This window comes from Plecotus auritus (genome assembly GCF_963455305.1).
Source record: "Plecotus auritus genome assembly, chromosome: 4".
NCBI lineage: Eukaryota > Metazoa > Chordata > Mammalia > Chiroptera > Vespertilionidae > Plecotus > Plecotus auritus.
The window spans coordinates 188,583,197-188,605,901 of NC_137775.1; the positions used below are offsets into that span (position 1 = coordinate 188,583,197).

Sequence of the window (22,705 nt, forward strand, 5' to 3'; positions counted from 1 at the left end):
TTTTTAAAAAAAGACTTACAATTAGTTACTTAACCAGAACAGCCAAGCAAAGGCTATGAACCCCCAGCTCCGGGCGAGCTGCTCAGCGGAGTTCTCAGCACTCCCTCCGCTCCCCAGAGCACACCTGCCAGAAGCTGGGGAGCACACCTGCCAGAAGCTGAGGGCGAACCCCAGCCTCCCCAGAGAAGCACCCCAGTCACCCTTGGTCACTTAAATTGCGCCGCCCTTGAATTTGCATAGGTTGTCAGCACAGAGCAGAATCTCCAGGCCACATCAAACCCCAAGGCCTCCTCTGAAAATGGAATAGATCAGTCTTTTCCCCCCCGCACGGCCTCCCCAGGAAACCACCCAACTCAACGCTGTTTTCTGGGTGAGTCACGCTGTGAAAGTTTCCGTTGACTTCCCCGCACAGAGATGGCGGCTCCTGAAACAGGCCATGCGAGCTGTGGAGGGAAGTGAGCCTTCCTGCCTCCCACCGTCCCCTGGGCTCTGGCTTCTGATAAGTTACCCCAAGACCAGGGCTGATTGCGGAGCCCAGGAAGCTATGGCCACCATAGCGCCCCCCACTGACGATGATGGACAATACCAGGACGGGCCTCTGCCGCGAGCAGGCCTTCACAGTCCTCTGTGCCCTAGGTCTTGTGCACCCTGGTTCAGCATTGGCCAAACTGACCCTCTGCACTGACAGGCGGGGGTCAGATTCCCCTCTCCTCTGGGGGTCAGATCCCCCTCTCCTCTGGGGGTCAGATCCCCCTCTCCTCTGGGGGTCACATTCCCCTCTCCTCTGGGGGTCAGATCCCCCTCTCCTCTGGGGGTCAGATCCCCCTCTCCTCTGGGGTCACATTCCCCTCTCCTCTGGGGGTCAGATCCCCCTCTCCTCTGGGGGTCACATTCCCCTCTCCTCTGGGGGTCAGATTCCCCTCTCCTCTGGGGGTCAGATCCCCCTCTCCTCTGGGGGTCAGATCCCCCTCTCCTCTGGGGTCACATTCCCCTCTCCTCTGGGGGTCAGATTCCCCTCTCCTCTGGGGGTCACATTCCCCTCTCCTCTGGGGGTCACATTCCCCTCTCCTCTGGGGGTCAGATCCCCCTCTCCTCTGGGGGTCACATTCCCCTCTCCTCTGGGGTCACATTCCCCTCTCCTCTGGGGGTCAGATTACCCTCTCCTCTGGGGGTCACATTCCCCTCTCCTCTGGGGGTCAGATTCCCCTCTCCTCTGGGGGTCAGATCCCCCTCTCCTCTGGGGGTCAGATCCCCCTCTCCTCTGGGGGTCACATTCCCCTCTCCTCTGGGGGTCAGATCCCCCTCTCCTCTGGGGGTCAGATCCCCCTCTCCTCTGGGGGTCACATTCCCTCTCCTCTGGGGGTCAGATCCCCCTCTCCTCTGGGGGTCAGATCCCCCTCTCCTCTGGGGGTCACATTCCCCTCTCCTCTGGGGGTCAGATTCCCCTCTCCTCTGGGGGTCACATTCCCCTCTCCTCTGGGGGTCAGATCCCCCTCTCCTCCGGGGGTCACATTCCCCTCTCCTCTGGGGGTCAGATCCCCCTCTCCTCTGGGGGTCAGATCCCCCTCTCCTCTGGGGGTCAGATCCCCCTCTCCTCTGGGGGTCACATTCCCCTCTCCTCTGGGGGTCAGATCCCCCTCTCCTCCGGGGGTCACATTCCCCTCTCCTCCGGGGGTCACATTCCCCTCTCCTCTGGGGGTCAGATCCCCCTCTCCTCTGGGGGTCAGATCCCCCTCTCCTCTGGGGGTCAGATTCCCCTCTCCTCCAGGAGTCAGATCCCCCTCTCCTCTGGCTCACACTGTGACGCCATGGCCTTGGACGTCCCCTCAGCTCAGAAGGCCTTGGGGTGGGGGAGATGGGCGCTGGCTCAGGCTGGGGCTGGAAGACACTCCTTTAGCTCTCATGGTTCAATGCACTCTCCAAGCACTAGTCACCACTGCCTTCAGGGACAAGTGAGGGGACTTGATACTTTGGGGGAGCCACCACCACACAGACAATGCCTCTTCCTGCCAGCTGATTTCTACTGTTCCATTATTACTCCTTTCTGTGGTGATGCTGAGTAGAGGAGAAAGATTTCTGCTACCTTTATAAGAAGTTGAAAGTAACATTTGCAAGAGATCTCCCTCTCCCTCTCCCTCTCCCTCTCCCTCTCCCTCTCCCTCTCCCTCTCCCTCTCCCTCTCCCTCTCCCTCTCCCTCTCCCTCTCCCTCTCCCTCTCCCTCTCCCTCTCCCTCTCCCTCTCCCTCTCCCTCTCCCTCTCCCTCTCCCTCTCCCTCTCCCTCTCCCTCTCCCTCTCCCTCTCCCTCTCCCTCTCCCTCTCCCTCTCCCTCTCCCTCTCCCTCTCCCTCTCCCTCTCCCTCTCCCTCTCCCTCTCCCTCTCCCTCTCTCTCCCTCTCCCTCTCTTGTTAGACTCCCTCCTTTAGAGGAGTGGGGAGGAAAGGAATTTGAGAGGAGAGATCTACACTCCTGAGCTGCACGTAGGGGCTACTGCTGTGCCTAAGAGTACAGAATGCATGCTGAGCTGGGGAGACACTATAATTGACTCTAGGCCCAGTTTACTCTGAATCCAGCAGGAAGAAAATCTAGAGTATGTTTTGCATCTGCAAATGAGTCTGCTCTGCATGATTCAGGATGCTTTCGGTTGGTTTATTTTTAAACTGGACTGATAGGAAAGCCCATCTGAACAGATAGGCTAATCAAAGGGTGGTGGTAATAGTCCCCATGGCCTTTCAGGAATTAAAAACAGAGAGTGTGAAAAATAACCTTCTAAAAAGGGCCATCTTCCTAAATGCAAGGGACCAGGATGTATCAATTAGGGTAATGCCCCTATTATACTCAGGCACATCCTATTTAAACACTTTCCGTGAAAGGATACCTTACATAATATTTAAAAAAATACTAACTTTCCTTTCGTGAGACGAATAAAAGGTATTGTGGATAATGAACTCCAGAAGAACTAGGAGTGAAACAGTGAGAGGGAACGAGAGGGTGGGAAAGCATGTGATATGATTTCACGTTTCATCATTTGTTATATAAAACCTCCCACGGCAGCAGAGCCTTCCCTGCAATCAACTAGTAGTTTTACCTCGAGGGGAAAATCGTTCAGCTAAAGCAGTGGTCGGCAAACTGCGGCTCGCAAGCCACATGTGGCTTCGGGAGCCACGGTTTGCCGTTCTGTTGACTGAGTTTGCCGACCACTGCCTTAGGGAAAAACACGTAAAAAACATTTTAATAATGTACTAATGTCTTTAACCTGAAGTCAAAACTTCTGGGTAAGGGTAATGCCTTACAGCAGTGTTCGGCAAACTCATTAGTCAACAGAGCGGCAAACCGCAGTTTGCCGACCACTGAGCTAAAGCATGATACTTTCATTCCCCCCAAATTAGAAACAGAGAAGTATTATGTGACTATCATAAAATCAAATAAGAACTAACTCTGGAAAGTTTATTTAAGATCTTATAAAGTACTAGAGGCCCAGTGCACAGATTCGTGCACCAGTGGGGCCCCTTGGCCTAGTCTGCCGAAAACCCGCCCTCTGACATCCCCCGAGGGGCCCTGGATTGTGAGTGGGCGGTTCTTGGGTGACACACCCCTGAATCAGGCTCCCTCCTCTCTGGTTCTGGGTACGTCACCCGAGAACCGCAGCTGCCAAGTCACCGCAGCCCAGCAGCTCCTGCGCTGAGTGTCTGCCCCCTGGTGGTCATTGTGTGTCATAGCTACCGGTCGGTCGGTCGCTTAGGCTTATATATATATGTAGATACCTTTGTGACTCAACAGTAATATTATTTGAAAAGATACAGCAATTTAACTAACAATGTCCATCTGGGCAAAAAAGGGAAGTGCCCTTTGCAATGACCTTGCCCGCTTTTACTATTAGTTTTCAGACAGTGCAGGGTAAGGCACTAAATCTGGAAACGAACACCCAGGGAGACCCTGCCTTCAGACTTACAGAATTCCCTCATTTAATGGCACTGCCACCCTCTATTCAGTGTATACATTTTCTTTGCTTAAAGGACCGTGCAAACACCTATGCTGGGGTTTTTTTTGGGGGGTGGGGAGGAAGGGGGCTTTGTTTTTGTTTGTTTTCTTAATGTCAGAAGAAACACACAATTAAGTTTATTTTAAAAGCCTTTGGACCAAATATTTTAAGATTAGAATTTTCCTTGAGCACAGTCAACATAATTCCATAGTGACTTGACATTTATAATCTTATTTTTTTTTTGAAGTGAAACTTAATCTATCCGAACAGCCTGCGTGTGATTGTGGCTCATTGGAGAGCACTGTTTCATTGCCTGCCGCTTCCCAGCGAATAGGAGGCAGGTGGAGTGCCAAGCCCTGGCAGGAAACAGGCAAACGCATCGCAACAAGGGAGGGGTCAGTAGCTTCAACACGGTCTGGCTGAAGGTCTTCAACTCCAAATGAAATCAGCAGAGGTCTCCGTAAAACTTCAGCCTCGTGGGCTTTTCAGTATAAAGTAGATTCTGGTTCATAATTGGTATCTTTATTAAAATCGGGTTTCTTGATCAAAAAACTCAGCCCAATATTCCACAACTTGATGAAGCTTTATAATTTCCACTTTCCTTCTACTGATCCGATCCCGCAATTTGAATACCGCAATTGTACTGAGAGGGGCCATTCGTCATGGAAGCTGCAATTAGTGTGCACATTCTACCTCACTCCACCAGTATAACTCATCATTTCTTTTCTCTTTAAACAAATATTTTCATTCAAAAATATATCACATGGACTTCCCTACTAAATAACAATTTTAAATAACAGCAATAATGAAAAAGACAAATGTTAAGCCTGCTCTTCTATCAGCCAGTTTAATCCTCATTGGCCTCTACGTTCTAGGAGTCACCTTTATTCTGAGTCAGGTGAGAACTTCGGACAAGGAGCAGAGGGGGCCTGTGATTGGCTGGGGAGCACATCAACTGTCAGGGATGCTAAGTGTGAGGCAACAGAAATCCGATGGACTAATTCTGGCCAGAAGTTCTAATGAGCCATGAGCAAGGCCGTCGCCCCTCCCAGGGTCAGCTCAGCAGGCCGCAGCCTTAGGGGGCAGCACACTTCCAACCGGGAGCAAACGGTGCCAGCTCAGGATCCGCAAGCACTCTGCCAACTACAGAAACGCCGAGCATCACTGTGGCACCTCCACCTTTCACCCTTTCACATAAAAATGATCACCAGGATGTCATTAATATATCATGGTCACCCTCAATACCATCATGCTTCATTTTATATTAATTTATTTTTAAATATATTTTATTGATTTTTTACAGAGAAGAAGGGAGAGGGATACAGAGTTAGAAACGATGAGAAACATCAGTCAGCTGCCTCCTGCATGCCCCCTACTGGGGATGTGCCCGCAACCAAGGTACATGCCCTTGTCCGGTATGGAACCTGGGACCCTTCAGTCCGCAGGCTGATGCTCTATCCACTGAGCCACACCGGGCCATCATGCTTCATTTTAAAGTTTGGTCACTGAGTGGGGGGAGCATGAAGGCAGGGCAGGATTTCGGCTGGGGGACTTCTCTGGCAGATATTGGGAGTTAGTGCCAGGCAGCCAGACCTAACACACATGCAATCAACGGCTGGTCCCTAAGGGCCCTCCCATCAATCCACTTCTTCATATTTTCATTGCTGTCATCTTAGCCTAGGGACTAATCATCTCCCATTTGAACCAATACTACCACCGGGTAATTGCATTCTCCCGCGGTAGACTATTGGCAATCTCATCTTTCATTCATCATTTCCCCAGATCAGTCCTGCTGCCGTGCCTCTTCTTATTACCCTCCTGCCCAAACCTGTAAACGGCTTTTCGGTGCCTCTGAAGCTCGCATGCTCACAGGTCAGGAGACAAAATGAATGAGGCGCGATTCTGACTCCTACACGAACGACCATGTGGAAACTGAACTCACCCTGTAGGCAGACAATTTTTATAAACTGTGTAACAAGATTTAATTCTTGAAGGACTTAATTGTTTTATTTAAATAATCTTGATAGCACTTTTGTGTTCATTAGTAGTCATTTTATTTTGCTTTTAGATTTTAAAAGATACTTTTGATATTTTACCAAAAATGTTAGAAAATTCTGAAAAAAATTTACTTTGTCATTTTTCACATTTGTTTTCATTCCCATTCCCTTTTTTTAATGAAGGATATTTTTATTGTTGACGTTACTACAGATGTCCCCCATTTACCACTCTGGCCATAACCACACTGTTGTCTGGCTCCATGGGGCATGCATATATGTCCTGTGACTGTTCTCATTTATATTTTGATAAACACATATTCTGATTTTTCTAAGCTCCAAATGCAATTAAGTATTATTTTAATCCTTTATATAATTATTGTAAATCGAATGCAAATTACATGGAAATATAATAACAACATAGTGATTTTGCAGAAATGGAGGCCAGAAAATGTTTATGAATAAGCATATAATAATTCATGAATTATATCTGCTTTTATTAGATTACTCTCGCAAACATCACAGGCCTGCCAGCAGAATATCTGGACTTGGTGATGGTAATTAAACTCAGTCATGTGATATGTTTGCTGGTTTTAGCATATAAATGTATGTTATGCTATTAAGGGAAAGGAACATACTTCATCTGGCAGTCTGTTAACCTGAGATAGCTATTAAATACTTAGACATGTGTTATGTCGAACCCGTGCCCAGGCCCCACAAACACTAGGAGAAGACCTGCTGTGAGTAATGGGTAGCTGCGGATGCCAACTTTTAATACTTCTGCTTATGTAGTTATTTAAAATATTCTACTATATTCCAGGCATGAAAGGCATAAAGCATAATATAATGAACGCCTGTCCACTCATCACACTGCTTAAGATACAAGAGAGTACCAGGACGCTGTGTCCCTCTCCCCCCTCCCCAATCACACTTGTTCCCCTCACTTCCAGAAGTAATCACTACCCTGAATTTTCTTAGTGCTATTTTGAAAGGCAAATTCTATAAAAGTGTATTTTCTAGTTGTTGATGATGTCTAGACATGCTTGATTATTGCATACGACAGTCCTACGCTACTAGTACACTCAGAACTGCTTTCATATCTCTGCAGAGTCGTCTTGGGTTTTCTGAGCAGAAATAACATACTTGAGAGAGAGAAAACCAGTCTGGAATCTCTCTTTTCAATCTCTCCATCTTTTCTTTCCCTTTGGTGCCTTAACCTGCACTGGCAATGCCTTTTCAGTTGAATGGAAGTGGTAGAAGAATGGCCCTCTTTGTCTTGTGTCTGATTTTTTTAAAAAATATTCTTTAATGTATTTTTATTGTTGATAGTATTACAGATATCTCACATTTTATGTTTTCATTGATTTCAGAGAGAGGGTGAGGGAGAGATAGAAGTGTCAATGATGAGAGAGAATCATTGATTGGCTGCCTCCTGCATGCCCCCTACCGGGGATCAAACCAGAAACCTGGGCATGTGCCCCAACTGGGGATGGATCCGTGACCTCCTGGTTCATAGGTCAATGCTCAACCACTGAGCCATACTGGCGAGGCTGGTACCTGATAAGAAAGGGAAGGGTCCTACCATTCCTTCATTTAACATGATCAGTGCTGCAGGCTGATGATGCTGTTTGAGGAAGTGGCCTGAGGAGATCAGAGTTGTTTTCAGAAAAGTTCTTGGTGACAGGATGAGGGGTTGGGGCAGAATTATCCACAACGACAGGAATCCCTGTGATCTAGCTGACGCTGTGAGGTCTGTGATGCCGTCCACAGAGCGCACCCTGGACGTGACTCCACCTGGGATGAAGAACTGCATTCCCACTTGCTAGAATCACCAAGTTAGACAAGTTTCAATAGACCACAAACCCACGAGGGTCTGACTTGTAAACATATCTACAACTGTGGTCAGTCTGATCCATTACGGGCCCCTCAGATGACTCCATTACATGAGAAACAATGGCCTAAGTCACTAACAATCAAACTGACTTTAAATTCTCCTTAAGTCATTTCGGCAAATACAATAAGATGCGGACACAGAAGCAAAGCCATTGTTAAGATTACTTGATAAGCTTTAGGAAAATTAAAATTTTCCAAAGACAGTTATCTCCTCCAAGCTTAGTCAAAAGCCAAAGTCACTTGCATAGTTTGGAAAGGACTTGTGCGCATGCATATAAGCCTCACCAGTGGTCACGGACAACAGGGGGGTGGGGGCATGCGTGGGGAGGGCTTTGGGATGGGAATGGGGGGATGAGGACAAATATGTGATACCTTAATTAATAAAGAAATTTAAAAAAAATAATAAATTTAAAAAAAGAAAAGTGAGGAGCAACTACCCAGCAAATATTTTATAAGTAGACGTCCTCTTAAACGAGGCACTTCAATCTCAAACCTCGAATCCCAGTAAATTCAGGGGCAGGCTCTCCTGCTGGTATTGTCTAGGCATGTGGTCAGCAAACCGCAGTTCGCAAACCACACACGGCTCTTTGGCCCCTTGAGTGTGGCTCTTCCACAAAATGCCACGGCCTGGGCGAGTCTATTTTGAAGAAGTGGCGTTAGAAGAAGTTTAAGTTTAAAAAATTTGGCTCTCGCTGAAACCGGTTTGGCTCAGTGGATAGAGCGTCGGCCTGCGGACTCAAGGGTCCCGGGTTCGATTCCGGTCAAGGGCATGTACCTTGGTTGGGGGCACATCCCCAGTGGAAGGTGTGCAGGAGGCAGTTTCTCTCTCATCGATATTTCTAGCTCTCTATCCCTCTCCCTTCCTCTCTGTAAAATATCAATAAAATATATTTTTAAAAAAATTTGGCTCTCAAAAAAAATTTTAGTCGTTGTACTGTTGATATTTGGCTCCGTTGACTCAGGAGTTTGCCGACCACTGGCCTAGGCAAAGCAATAGCCAATATCCCTCCTCTTTCCAACCCCGTGTACGGCCCATTTCATTTTCCTATGTAGTCACCAATTATGTCTTACAAATAGTAAGGCTTTTTCAATCCCACTCCTAAAATAATTCTAAGATCTTATCAATTATAAGCTAATAACACTGCGTATGTTGGGCTAGATCTTGGCCCCTGACCCACTGTCAGTAAATATACATTTCTGAGAAATGAACACGCTTACTTCTGTAATTAAACAGCCCAAAGGAATGGCGTCTGCCATCGCAATGAAGCACAACGACAGTGCTGTGACATGTCTCCTCTAAGGAAAGGAAACCATGTGGAAAATGACTTCTACACGAGCGGAATGATGAAGACACAGACCAGATTTGATGTGGTGAAACGGAAGCTGAGCCTGTCTCTGATCTGGGGGTGGGGGAGGGGATGGTCATTGTTTCCGTTGCCACTCCTCCTGGCACTCTCATCCCCACCCTTTCCTGAGAGTGATGGTTGTGTAGTGATGGTTGACGTCCTGACGGAGAGTAGCAAATCCAACTGAAAGCGAGGACAACCCTCAGGGACTCTGTGTTTCTTGTCGCAGCCCGAGCTTGTCTTGGTTTTGAATATTGCTCCGGACTGGGCCCTTCCTGAGAATGACCTGTGTGCATTAGACAGGTATCTTCCTGAGAATGACCTGTGTGCATTTACAGGTATCTTCCTGAGAATGACCTGTGTGCATTTACAGGTATCTTCCTGAGAATGACCTGTGTGCATTAGACAGGTATCTTCCTGAGAATGACCTGTGTGCATTTACAGGTATCTTCCTGAGGATGACCTGTGTGCATTTACAGGTATCTTCCTGAGAATGACCTGTGTGCATTAGACAGGTATCTTCCTGAGAATGACCTATGTGCATTTACAGGTGTCTTCCTGAGAATGACCTGTGTGCATTTACAGGTATCTTCCTGAGAATGACCTGTGTGCATTAGACAGGTATCTTCCTGAGAATGACCTGTGTGCATTTACAGGTATCTTCCTGAGAATGACCTGTGTGCATTTACAGGTATCTTCATGAGGATGACCTGTGTGCATTAGACAGGTGTCTTCCTGAGGATGACCTGTGTGCATTAGACAGGTGTCTTCCTGAGGATGGCTCTCCTGGCATTGGCTTCGGCCTTTGTATGAAGTGCCTGCCTCTGTCCATACGAGCCGAGTGAGCACTAGACCTACCTGAAATACACGAGGGTTCCAGCACTGTTGAAGGGAACCGTGAGAAACGCCCAGAAAACACCACGGTGAGGTTGCATGACTTTAAGATCCCTAGGACTGTTGTTACCATGCAGGCGTCCTCAAACTACGGCCCGCGGGCCACATGCAGCCCGCCGAGGACATGTATCCGGCCCGCCGGGTGCTGCTGCCTGTCCTGCTTAGCAGCCGACGCGTCCCGGGCCCGCAGTGCGCATAGGAATCTGTTTATAGTTTTTTTTTTAAACTATAGTCCGGCCCTCCAACGGTCTGAGGGACAGTGAACTGGCCCCCTGTTTAAAACGTTTGAGGACCCCTGATCCATTGTATATGAAATATAGGTTATTTTAGTTCCTAACAAAAATGTCTGAATGAACACAAGCATGTTCTGCAGAAAATCTGACCAATTCAAGAAAATAAGACCAATTTAAGTCTGAGCATCATTTTTCAAAGGAAGTGTGACTAGAACACTTTATTCGGATCCTGTCAACATACTCTAATGACCTTTCTCTTTATTTGAAAAGGGCTGATTTTAAATAAAAGTTACTCTAGCTGCTCGCGAGAATTTACACAAGGAAAATGCTACACTTCAAAGGTAAATAGAAGGAAATGTCAATTCATTCTCCGCGTCCGCAGGACCACCCTGTGCTGTGCCGGCAAAGCGTTGCCAAGGCAGCTGGCGCCCATTGACCGGCCCAGGCACAAGCCGCTCCACTCAACACAGGTGGCCCCAGAGGGCTGGACACGACAGGAGCTTTGACCCAACAGTTGTTATCTTCACCCATTTCAGAGACTCTGCTTCACCAAGCCCTTCCGGGGGACTTCAGCGTTCTTCCGGGTGGTTTTAGTACCCGATGTCCACGCCTCTAAGAGCTCTGCGGTCCCCCTACACCAGGGGTGGGCAAACTTTTTGACTCGAGGGCCACCATGGGTTCTTAAACTGGACCGAGGGCCAGAACAAAAGCATGGATGGAGTGTTTGTGTGAACTAATATAAATTCAAAGTAAAGGAGCGGAGGGGAGAGCAAGAGAACTGGATAGAACAGCCGGATCCGGCCCGCGGGCCATAGTTTGCCCACGGCTGCCCTACACGGAGAAGGCACGCTGGGTTGTAGCTGGCCGGGGATCTGTCCTCCTCACAGGTAGGGGTTACACTTCAGTCTCGGGCCTACTGACCCTCTTACTTGCTCTGCCTGGGCACAGGCGTCTCTGGGTAGTGACGAGAGGATTGGGACGAGCAGGGGTTCAGAGCACTCCTTATTGTCCACGACTTGAACCTCTGAATCTTTTCAACACCTCCCAAAACTCCAGCCCAACCCCTCCCTTTGTCCTATGGCCTCAAAACTTAATTTTCAAAAATATCAAAACTTCCCTTTCCTTTCTCTTGCTTTCAACTACTTGCATCTCCAAGAACACTGTTTTGTTAACCACATACTGAATTTCTTTTTTTTTTTAACCTAAAATGTATAAAGTTGGAATAAAGTTAAAACAGGCATGATGAGAGAGCAAAGCTCCTGAAATGTTCATTTCCCACGTGTACGACCTAACCCAGCAACCTCTCTCTAGTTAACGCAGTCCTTGTCTCTCCTATCCCTCCCAACCATCTGAATCCAGGCCAAAATCAATCAATGTGGAAAAACAATAAATAAAATAAAAGAAGTCTTGAAGACATAAATGAAAGGCTTGTATTGTACACAAAGAAAAATCAAACTTCCCTCTCCATCACTTTTTCACTAGTCGTTTTAAGAAGTAAAAGCTTTCTGAATCTCACTCGGTTCACATGGAATGCTACGGGAATTTAATCTTCACTCCAATGTTTTCTTATAGATCCTCACTTCCAGGCCATCAGCTCATTTCATTATAAATAACCTTTCTGAGACCCAGGTCGTCTAAAACTATCATCTCTTGGACATATTTGCTTCAGGAAAACATCCCGGGGGGCTACTATTTTAACAACTAGGTGTCCATAGAGTAAGTGACCAGGCCTTTCCCAGGGGACTCGGAACTCAGAAAAACTCCTTCTTGGTGTGACCTGCAGTTCCCATGCTCAGAGGGTGGCAGGACGGCAGGCATAGCTTCTGCACCCAAATGGTTCGGCTCTGCTTCATGCTTCCGGAACACAAGTCATTCACAAGGTGACACTGTGATCACGAACCTAAGAATCAAGTACTTTCACACATTTGGAAAGATTATCTTTGCCTTGAAATATTTAAGGCAAATTAGTTTTTTGTGCTGTAATTTTTTTTTTTCCTAACGTCCTTTGGTCAGTGAAGTTGAAATATTTATTTTAGATACTAAATAACTAGAATTTCTGTGAAAACATAGACTCCTTACAACAAATCAGTAGACCCCAAATGATGAAAATATCTTAGTGGCTTGTGACTTAAAACTAGATAAAAATGACAGGAAAACATCAAAGACAGAAAATGCACCAGCTAAATGGAGGCTGTGGAGAGTCCCATTTGTGTTTTTACCAAAAGGAATTGATACCTATGAAAACATTTCAAACGTTAAGTACTGGAATGGGTATTTATAATAAATGGGAGGAAGAACTATGGCACGCCTTTTTAATTGAAGCAGAGGTAGCTCGCTGGAAAGAATTAAAAGTAACTATTTGAAAATCCACAGCTATGCATGTACACACACAAACAGAAAATATGCTTTTTATGTGCTTTCAATTGAAAGCGAGCAGATGTGTGAGTATTTATTGTAAGCAGTTGCTCTGGATGCTGGCAAAGAACAACAGCATAGCTACAGTGGGAAACGTCTCCGTGTCCTCTACAGGAAGCAGTGATGGGGAAGAGAAAGACCCTAATCTGCTTCACAGAGCAAAGGAATTCCCAAAAGAAGTGCTTATCCGACATTCCAAGCAACCATCACCCTCCATATCAGAATCATCAGGTATCTTACCTAATAATAGACAAACATGTAAACTGACCGTACCTCCGCTACACCCACAGCCAATCAGAGTGAGTATGCAAATTAACCCAACAAAGATGGCGGGTTAATTTGCATATGCAGGTGCAGAGCAGCTGGGAGGGGCAGGACACCTGCTATGGGTGGGGGGTGGCGGAGGGAGCTACAGGAGCGGTGCTCCAGAGAGAAGTGAGGACTTGCCGGCTCCCGGGCAGGCCGGGAGCAGGGGCTTGCCGGCTTCCGGGTGGCTGGGAGTGAAGCCAGGGGAAGGAAGGCCTATTCTTGCACGAATATCATGCAACAGGCCTCTAGTCTTTAATATATAATCCAGTGAATGCAAGTGGCAATAGGCCCTGGGAAACACTTCCAGACAATTACAATTTTAAAGAAAACTTACAAAAGCTATTTTTTCACACTAAGAATCTAAGCTCAAGCCATTATAATAGTAAATTTCTATTATGAGAAGGAAGATAGGGCGTTTTCTATCACCGTGTGATGAATATATATATATATATACACACACACACACATATATATATATATATATATATATATATATATATATATATATATATATTAAGAGGCTTAGAACCAAGATATTCCATAAAGATATACTCATAATGGAAACATTTCCTATCCAGTTACACACACACACACACACACACACACACACACGTGCTCATTTATCAATTGTATATGTAAGACGGATTCAGTGAGGAGAAAACTTTTCCTTTTTGACATGAGCACATGTAAACCCATGCTAATTGAGTGACTGGTGAGGTCCGTAACCAGAATGGCATGCCTCTCTGTTTTATTGGAACATAACATCTGTGATCCTAAGCGTGCCTACCCGTTTCCCTCCGTAATGGCATCCCAACAAGTTAGAAGGAGAGGAGTCAGGACTTACTCTGTTGCAATATTGTCTATTCCTATAACTCAATATTGCTCCTTTAAACTCATATCCCGCTGTACATCTTTTACTTGTAAAACTGTTAAATCCCATTGAGGGCTTACACATCATGGCAATAAGCCAATCAGAAATGCAAATTCAAATCTTAAGAAATAAATGGGAAATAACACACTAGGAAAAAAACATACAGAATGAGACATTATTTTTCTCATTCTTCGTTAGACAAGAACTAAGTCTACTTCCGTATGGAGAAAGTCAGCCCCACGGTGACTGCCAGAGGCAACAGTGTCAGATACACTGGGTAGATTCCATGATAAAGGACAGCGACTATTCAAAGTGTCAAAGCATGCCCACTGTATGTGGATGCACTGCTGAAGTTACTCGGGAGGAAAATGAAGGGGGAAGCCTTCGATCAATCTCCACAAAGTCAAGATCAGCACCCGGGAGGCCATCCTGGCTGCCTCGAGAGAGGCAGCTTACACCCAGGAAAAGGGCATTCCCTCCTCTCAAGGGCGGGAAAGGATGGGCCACCTAGAAAAGTTACTGACCTTCCACCTACAACCTCCAATGGTGCTCTCCATAAACCAAAAAACATAAACCGAAAGCTACTGGGAAAACAGAATAATTCTCAAGTCTGTATGTGCTTTAAAATTCAAGATTATTTTAGATTTTTAGAATTATAAAACTTTAGTTTTTATTTTTTAGAAATATAAGAACTTTAATATAATTAACAAATTATTCAGATAAGCATCGGTTTAATCAAAAATGCAATAAGAATTCTCTGTACTCAAACATCACAGATTAGCTTTAAATCAGGATTGTGGGGCTTTACTTCACTTCCCCCCCACCCCCGCGCCCCTGTCCTCTTAAAACTTGTTGGGGAGCATGAATATTAATATTGTTAATTATTTTTTTCCTAGGCATAAATGCTGTTGAAACACAGAACATGAGAGCTCATGATTAAAGTAAAATTATGTACTTCTAACTCATCAAACACAAATAGGTTAATACATATGTAACATGTTTTCTTTAATCCTCGAAAACTTTCTTCATCTAATTTTGACCAAGAAAAAAAAAAAAAAGCTAGTTAAGTGAATGAAAATTGATAGCTTACCCAACCCATAAACCAAAAGACACTCCATAAATACATATCCATTAAAGACGCAAGGAAACAATCACTCAGTTTCAAAGTCATTTTGTGTCTCAGACTCATATTACTGGCTCAAGTTGTAATTAACAAGAAGATTTCCTTTAGAAGCGCGACATAAACCAAATGGAAAAGTGCTACAAGCAACATGGTTGTCAAAAGCATACGGTAGCTTTTATTGTAATAAACAATGAGATTGTCCTTCACACATGGTTCTCACCTTCTTTTTTTCTAAGATGTGAGTGACAGGAAATTTTCACGCCTGATACACGCTCCTGGGTAAACTCATAGCTCAATGGCTCAAAAAAGCACCCAGGAAGAGCAAGCAGCACCATGGACAGATACTCTGAGGGTTACCGGCAGCTGAGCCCAATGCTTTTCTCTCCCAACAAGAAGGCACGTGGAATACAACTCACTACGAGTAATGTTGTCTAAACAATATTGCATGGACTAACTTATTAATAAACAAAAAACAAAACCATCTCTAACTCTTGTCACACACCCCACAACCAACAGCAAAACAATGGTTTTTAACACTCCATTGCAGAGTCGCTGAAAATGAAAACCAATTAGAACCTGAACTAAAGTTGACTGACATTTTAGTGTAGACTTGGTCCAAACGGATACGTGAAATTGGATTTAATCTTATTGAGGAGAGAGAAGTAAAACTGCTTTTAGGTGATTTATTTTCACTTTCAAGTTGTTACTGGATTTGTTCACAGCAATCACTTTTATACCACAGGTGGCCTGCAACGTTTCCAATCTCCCTGTCCCATCTTTGGTATAAGATACAAAGAGTCAATTATATTTGTGAAATAATAACTATCTCAGACGTTTGTATTGTCTGTGCCACTAGGAGAAGGACGTAGTAGTCGTCTCCGGAAGATATTCCACTTACCTATAGTTCTGATCCAAGTGCATCCAAGGGATTGTACTTACAGCCAAAAGTGAGTCAAGGTGACTGCGATGTGATCCCTCACAATATGCAAATAGATTGTCACAAGTACACCATCAACGGTCAGTTTAGACAACACTCTGGGGACACACTCTTGCAAACCTATCTGAAGGTGTTCAATACTAACTTACACATAAATATTAAGTATAGATACGACTCACTTTAGGAAAACCTACTGGGTGAAAATCCAAGTTTTTATGCAGACATAGGTAACCAGAAATCAGGTGCAATTCCCAGTAACTAACAGGTTCTTTGCCTTACATAATGACTTATGTAGTGGTTTATAAGTAGAGAATCTCTGTACATGTTCAAATTGAAATATATATATATATATAGTTTGATTAAATATACAGTATATACACTGAGTGGCCAGATTGTTATGATCTCTGAACGCATAATAATCTGGCCACTCAGTATTTGTATCTCAAATGGGTACCAAAAGTATTCTAGACTTTTGCTGAAGAGCAACCACCTATTTGCCCTGAGCTTTCTATCAGCCAGTGCAAAGGGGAAAACTGATCAGGTGCACGATTTATAGTATCTTTGATATCAAATAAATGAGGTACTCAAGAGAAGTACATTGAGTGGTAAGATTATTATGCATTCAGAGATCATAATAATCTGGCCACTCAGTGTATAATATCCATTTAGTCACATATTTTATGTACTATAATCATGGCATAAGGAACATCTGCATTTCTGCAATATTTTTTTAATTTATGCATTTCTGCTATAATTTGATGCTGACAGCATGTTACTTACCAATGTGACTTCCATGATGCCTGCATTTTTAAGGAATGGTGTAGAAAACGGGTGCCTACGGGTCTTTTACACATTCTATCAAGTTAAATACTAACTGAAAACATAAGCTACAAAGCATTTCTGGGGGGAAATAAAGACCCTCCCCACTGGGATCAGCCAATCAGAAGCATCTTTTCATGCTTCATGGAAGCGTCTGTGTTCTCCTCTATGCAACACACACACACACACACACACACACACACACACACACACACACACACACCATGGCTTCAATGACCCGTCTCGGCTACTCAAAAGGAAATGACTGAACACCAACGGCTCCACTGGGAGGTTCATGACCAGTCTTGGCTGGAGTTCTTGAGCGAACAGTCTGACACACCTTTGCTCCGACCTTTGACATCCAATGACGACAGCAACAAGGCGACTTACCGGCCCGAAAGAATTGCTGTCGAAACTGTGTCCATGATGATCGCCTTCAACCCAGATGTGACCACGAGGCACCTTGACATAGCGGTTTTTGTGTCCCATGGTTCTAGGAAGAAACAGCACAGCCCATGAGGTTAGAACGGAAAAGAGAGCAAACAGCTAGGCAAACCGAATTAGGAAGGCAAAAATGCTGTTACAAAGATACCACAGATCGTTATGGGTTAACCTCGATGCTACGCCAAACTTCCATGTTAACTAACACGTGGCCCTGCCCAGTGTGACTCAGCTGGTTGAGTGTCATTCCATGCACCCAGGGGTCACTGGTTCGTTTCCAGGTCAAGGCACATGCCCAGGTAGTGGGTTCAGTCCCCCGGTTGGGGTGTGTGAAGAGGCAGCCAACTGATGTTTTTCTCTCACATTGATCTTTCTCTCTCTAAAAAAATCAATAAAACGTATATTTTTAAAAATACACTAGCACCAAATGTTTTGCTACTTAATTTACCCTAAATATAAATACCCTAAATATGTTTTTATGAAATTCAATAAGCCCTAACAAAATACTAATCTTTTTTCCCCTAACTTTTGCTTTTAAGTCAATAGTCAACTATTGATCAGTGGTAATCTTTTTTTTTTTTTTGTCAAAGAAACTTCCCAAGCTACCTAACAGCACTTTTCATGACTTCTTAATCCTCTAAAATTCCGGACATATAAGCAAGAAAAAACCTCGGTGAGCTCGTGTTAGACACAAACTATTGATGTCAGTTGACAATTTCTTGTCAGCACTATTTCAGTTCATATACTACCCTTGAAAATGAGAACAGGTTTAACCATTTTGAAGACTGTTTACAAATCAGGGGCCAGGGACACACACTTAGAGCTATAGGTGGTGTCCAGGGTCTGTGGTAACAGAGAAGGTGGCAACCATTTTTTCTTATGTTGCCTAACTTTTTCCAATGTATTAATGAGGCTAAAACATTCATGTCCTCTGACCTAGTTATTTTCCTGGTAGGGATCCAAACAAATAATCAGAAATATAAACAAGTATTTATCCTGAGGGTGTATAACACAGGCCTTTTAGAGAAAATATATATCTTTCTAAATACCCAACCGCGCAAGATTGGCTAAGTCAATTATAATATCAACAGTTCAATTAAAGGGACAGAATTAGAATAACGTATTATCCCAATTAGATAAATAAATCCTCTAGGGGCAGAGACCATTAGCTGTTCTTATTTTTATTCCCCAAAGCCTTTGGGAAATGCCTTGTCTAAAGAAGCTGTTCAGTAAATGTTGGTTGGATAACTGAATGCATGAATGTCGCCTCCGAATCTATAGAGTTAAGACCAGAAACAGCTTTGCCCATGGTTCTTGGAGGTGGAGTCCCTATCAGACCATGTTTGTCAGCAAGTTGTATACGTGCAGAAGAATGCATAAGAAAGAAAAATGAAACATCAATCGGTGCTACAGAAATTGAAACTATTCATTACTTAGAATGGTTTTTAATTTTCCAGATAACTTCAATGCTGAACTACTTTGCTTTCGATCAGTAAATTATTCATGCGAGGAAGCGATGTTGTGGCCATTACAAGCCAACCGTAAGCTAATGAGTGCTTTCTATTTTTAATTACTACTGGGGAGGAGAGTTTCAGCTTTCAAAGTCAAGCAAAAACAAGTTGCACTCATCTTAGCATCATACACTCTGGGATATAAGTGTTCAACTGAAATCAGCCACTTACTTCCTGACATCCCTCCTGCTTTCTCACGGATTGCCTCTAGGAACTAATATCCCACATCAAGGACGAATGACAGTGAAGAGACCCTCCTTTCACTTAATTGTCGGCGAGGCACACCCTCCCTGAAGTCCAAGCATGTGTCCACCGCATGAAGACAGCGACACTGGATACGTACTCATAAAGTAAACAGTTCCCCATTTTGTCTCTTGGAATAATCACGCAAGCAAAATATGAAATAAAATAGGCATAAAATCATTTCTGCACTGAAATGGGAGGTTTTAAGTCAAACATATACCAGGGGAAAAAAAAACCAACACACAACAATACAAAACTCAGATTCAGTTCCAAGGTCACAGAGACCAAGAAGTCAAGATCCCTGCGATAGAAAGAGACAGCATCATAAAATGGCCCCTGGCAGTTACGCAGCTCCTGGCATCCACCGCCTTACCTAGAAAGTTTAAGTGCGCCAGCTTCCCATCCTTTCCTGGCCCCCGACAAGGCTTCCTGCTTCCTCATTGCATCCACGAACACTTCACTTGCTGGTTTATTTGCTTATTGCCCATCTCTCCCCACTAGAATGTAAACCTTGGAATTCTGGCTTTCTTGTATACCCCTGAGCCCAGAACAATGCATGGGGTAAGGTGCTCAACAGACACTTGTGAAATAAACGAACAAATGAATGAATAAGTGAAAAATACCATGACAGAGGCAGAATAATATAGTGGAAATGTCATAGAGTCTAGAAACAGATTAACCAGCTCTAACGTTGATACTGTTACTCACAAGTAATCCTGTGCAAGGTACTTAGTTTTGACTTTAATTTGCCGGTTTTCACACTGGGACGGATAGGACAGATCCTGACTCACCGGGTTGAGATGAAGGGTAGCAGTTAGTTGAGAATGTAACGCAGAGGTTGCTCTAGAGCAGTGGTCGGCAAACCGCGGCTCGCGAGCCACATGCGGCTCTTTGGCCCCTTGAGTGTGGCTCTTCCACAAAATACCACGGCCTGGGCGAGTCTATTTTGAAGAAGTGGCGTTAGAAGAAGTTTAAGTTTAAAAAATGTGGCTCTCCAAAGAAATTTCAATCGTTGTGCTGTTGATATTTGGCTCTGTCGACGAATGCGTTTGCCGACCCCTGCTCTAGAGCATCGTCTCTGCAGTCTGCCGCTTTGGGGCTTTCCCACCTGACTTAGTACTTTCCAGTTTGCGTGACCTTGGGCCAGTCGGTGAGAGGCTAAGTGTAACATTCTTCCTTTGCAGGACAGGGCACCTCCCAGCACCGAACTGAAGAAGCTGCTTTCTGGAGACAGTGGCATGGGGTAAGCCCTTGATGAATGGATTCTCTTAGCGTCGGGACTGCTTCTGAAGCACTCCATACCGCTCTGATGGATGGAGAGAGCCCATCCGGGTAGTCACTGCTGCTATTGTCTTCCTTGGTCCACTATCTTCTTTCATTTCATAATTCAGACTGTGTTCCAGCCTCCACCATCTAGCAGCATCAGCCTCCCGAGACGAGCTGAGCTCTGCTTCCGTGATTTCTTCCCCCACGGTTGCGCCGTGACTGTTTCCAAAGGCACAATGAATCCTGTTTTCCTGTTGTTCGTAAGCCCTTCTGGGACCCTCTACAACTGTCTGCGTGGGCATGCTTAAAGACGCAGAGTAGAGGGAGGACGCACAACCGACCTGCTTAGGTTTCCACCTGCTAACCGCTCCCACGTCTGCGTGCTGCCATGCTAGCAGACAGTGGTTTACCCGCGTACCAGACACGTATGAAAGGACTCTGTGAGCCGTGCGACCTGGTGAGATCTGTGCCGTATACACAGTGCATGCATAGTCTGTTCCCCGGGCTTCAATCTGACTTTTCAAAACAGAACCCCAAGTAGCTTTACAAAATCTAATGATAAAATATTGGGCTGGTTTCTTCTAGGACGGCCAAGGAAATGTAACGCTCCTAATAGAACTCCGCCAGAGGAGGAATTTTAAATAGCTGCGCGCTCCCGAATTCACATAAAAGGAAGACAAGATAATCTCTGCGGGTGATTTAACACTTAAGTGAGGCATCAGCCTTCCAGGTTGTGTATATCTATGGCCTGCAAATAATTTTGGTTTTGACAGTAAAAATGAGTTCCTGTCAACTCTAACTACCTGTCTACAAAAAGGCATTTTTAGCACCAGCGTTACCAAGACAAGTCACCGAGGTCTTACAAAGGGAATGAAGAGTGATTGCCCCAAATATGATCTGACCTTGAAAAACAATGGTTGTTCTTTAAGTCTTTGACTCCCTTGAGTGTCATCAGTGGAATACAAAATTATCTATGGAATCCTTGATACAACAAAAGGAACAAATTCATATTCAAAGAATTTCCCAAATACATACATATGCAGGTACACACACACACACACACACATGCGCGTGCGCTTTTTAAAAATATATATATTTTTTCAATTGATTTCAGAGAGGGAGAGTGAGAAAGAGATAGAAACAGCCTATAGAATAAAAGGCTAATATGCAAATCAACCAAACGGCAGAATGACTGGTTGCTATGCTGTGCACTGACCACCAGGGGGCAGACGCTCAATGCAGGAGCTGCCCCCTGGTGGTCAGTGCGCTCCCACAGGGGGAGCACTGCTCAGACGGAAGCCGGGCTCATGGCTGGTGAGCGCAGCGGCGGTGGTGGGAGCCTCTCCGGTCTCTGTGGCAGCACTAAGGATGTCCGACTGACGGCTCCCGGACTGCAAGAGGGCACAGGCCAGGCTGAGGGACCCCTCGAGTGTACGAATTTCATGCACCAGGCCTTTAGTCAATAATGAGAGAGGATCTTTGATCTGCTGCCTCCTGCACACTCCCCACTGGGCTTCGAGCCTGCAACCCGGGCATGTGCCCTGACTGGAATTGAACTGCGACCTCCTGGTTCATAGGTCAATGCTCACGCCAGCCAGGCACGCACACACACACACACACACATTCTTAACTTAAGTAATTAGTATTAATAAATCATGATTTATTGGAATATTTCATTTCTCTATTATTCAAACCACTTCATTGATTTTTCTCATTGTTCCAAGGAGAGGATGCCCTGAGGTTGTTCACTGCTCCCCATCCTAGACCCCTGGGTTCTGATTGTCCTGAAGAGACGTGCACTCCAGGGTTCAGGACGCAGGAAGATCGTAAGTTAAGAGGAGATCTCTTTCCTCATCACTGATAGACTGAACAAGAAAAAGGAATTTGCCATCAGCAAAGGAAAACGAGTGAGCACTGGTCTGTCTAGGGTTGGTGTCGGCAACAGGAAAAACCTCCCTTGAAAACCCCACCCTCCTTTTAGGTGAGATCGGGGCTCAGGCTCACACCTATGTGACCTGGGAGAGTTAGGAATTAACTGGAATTGGCCCCCAGGAGTCCGGGAGAAGAAAATATAACTCTTTGGGAATAACACGCCCGCTCAGTTTCCAGGTTTTCTATAGTAAGTCCCAGCTAATAGGAACTCAGGATTCAAACGAACAGAACTCACAAGCACATAACCAGTATTAGTGAGTCAGGACAGACAGCAAAGAGCAGATCAGACCCCAGAACTTCAATAGTGAATGTGTACAACACAGAATGTAAATTATACACAATCAAGTATTTTTACAACTAAAAGAGAATTAAAAAGATGCGCAAGGAACACTATCCTGTTTTTAAAGGACAGACATTTGAAAAAGAACCAAATAGGTGGACAAAGACCAGATTAGTGTAAGCTAAAGGAAGAAGTAGTGAACTGGAATATCTATCTAGA

General features: G+C 44.9%; 1 protein-coding gene across 3 annotated transcripts in view; it reads right to left on the reverse strand.

Moving 5' to 3' along the window:
- IMMP2L (inner mitochondrial membrane peptidase subunit 2) overlaps positions 1-22,705 on the reverse strand; it is a 515,663-nt gene that overhangs the window by 94,850 nt on the left and 398,108 nt on the right. For all 3 annotated transcript variants that reach the window (XM_080665429.1, XM_080665428.1, XM_080665430.1), the window contains one exon: positions 17,204-17,306. In XM_080665429.1, coding sequence (XP_080521555.1) covers positions 17,204-17,306 — 103 coding nt within the window. The remainder of the gene's footprint in view (positions 1-17,203; positions 17,307-22,705) is intronic.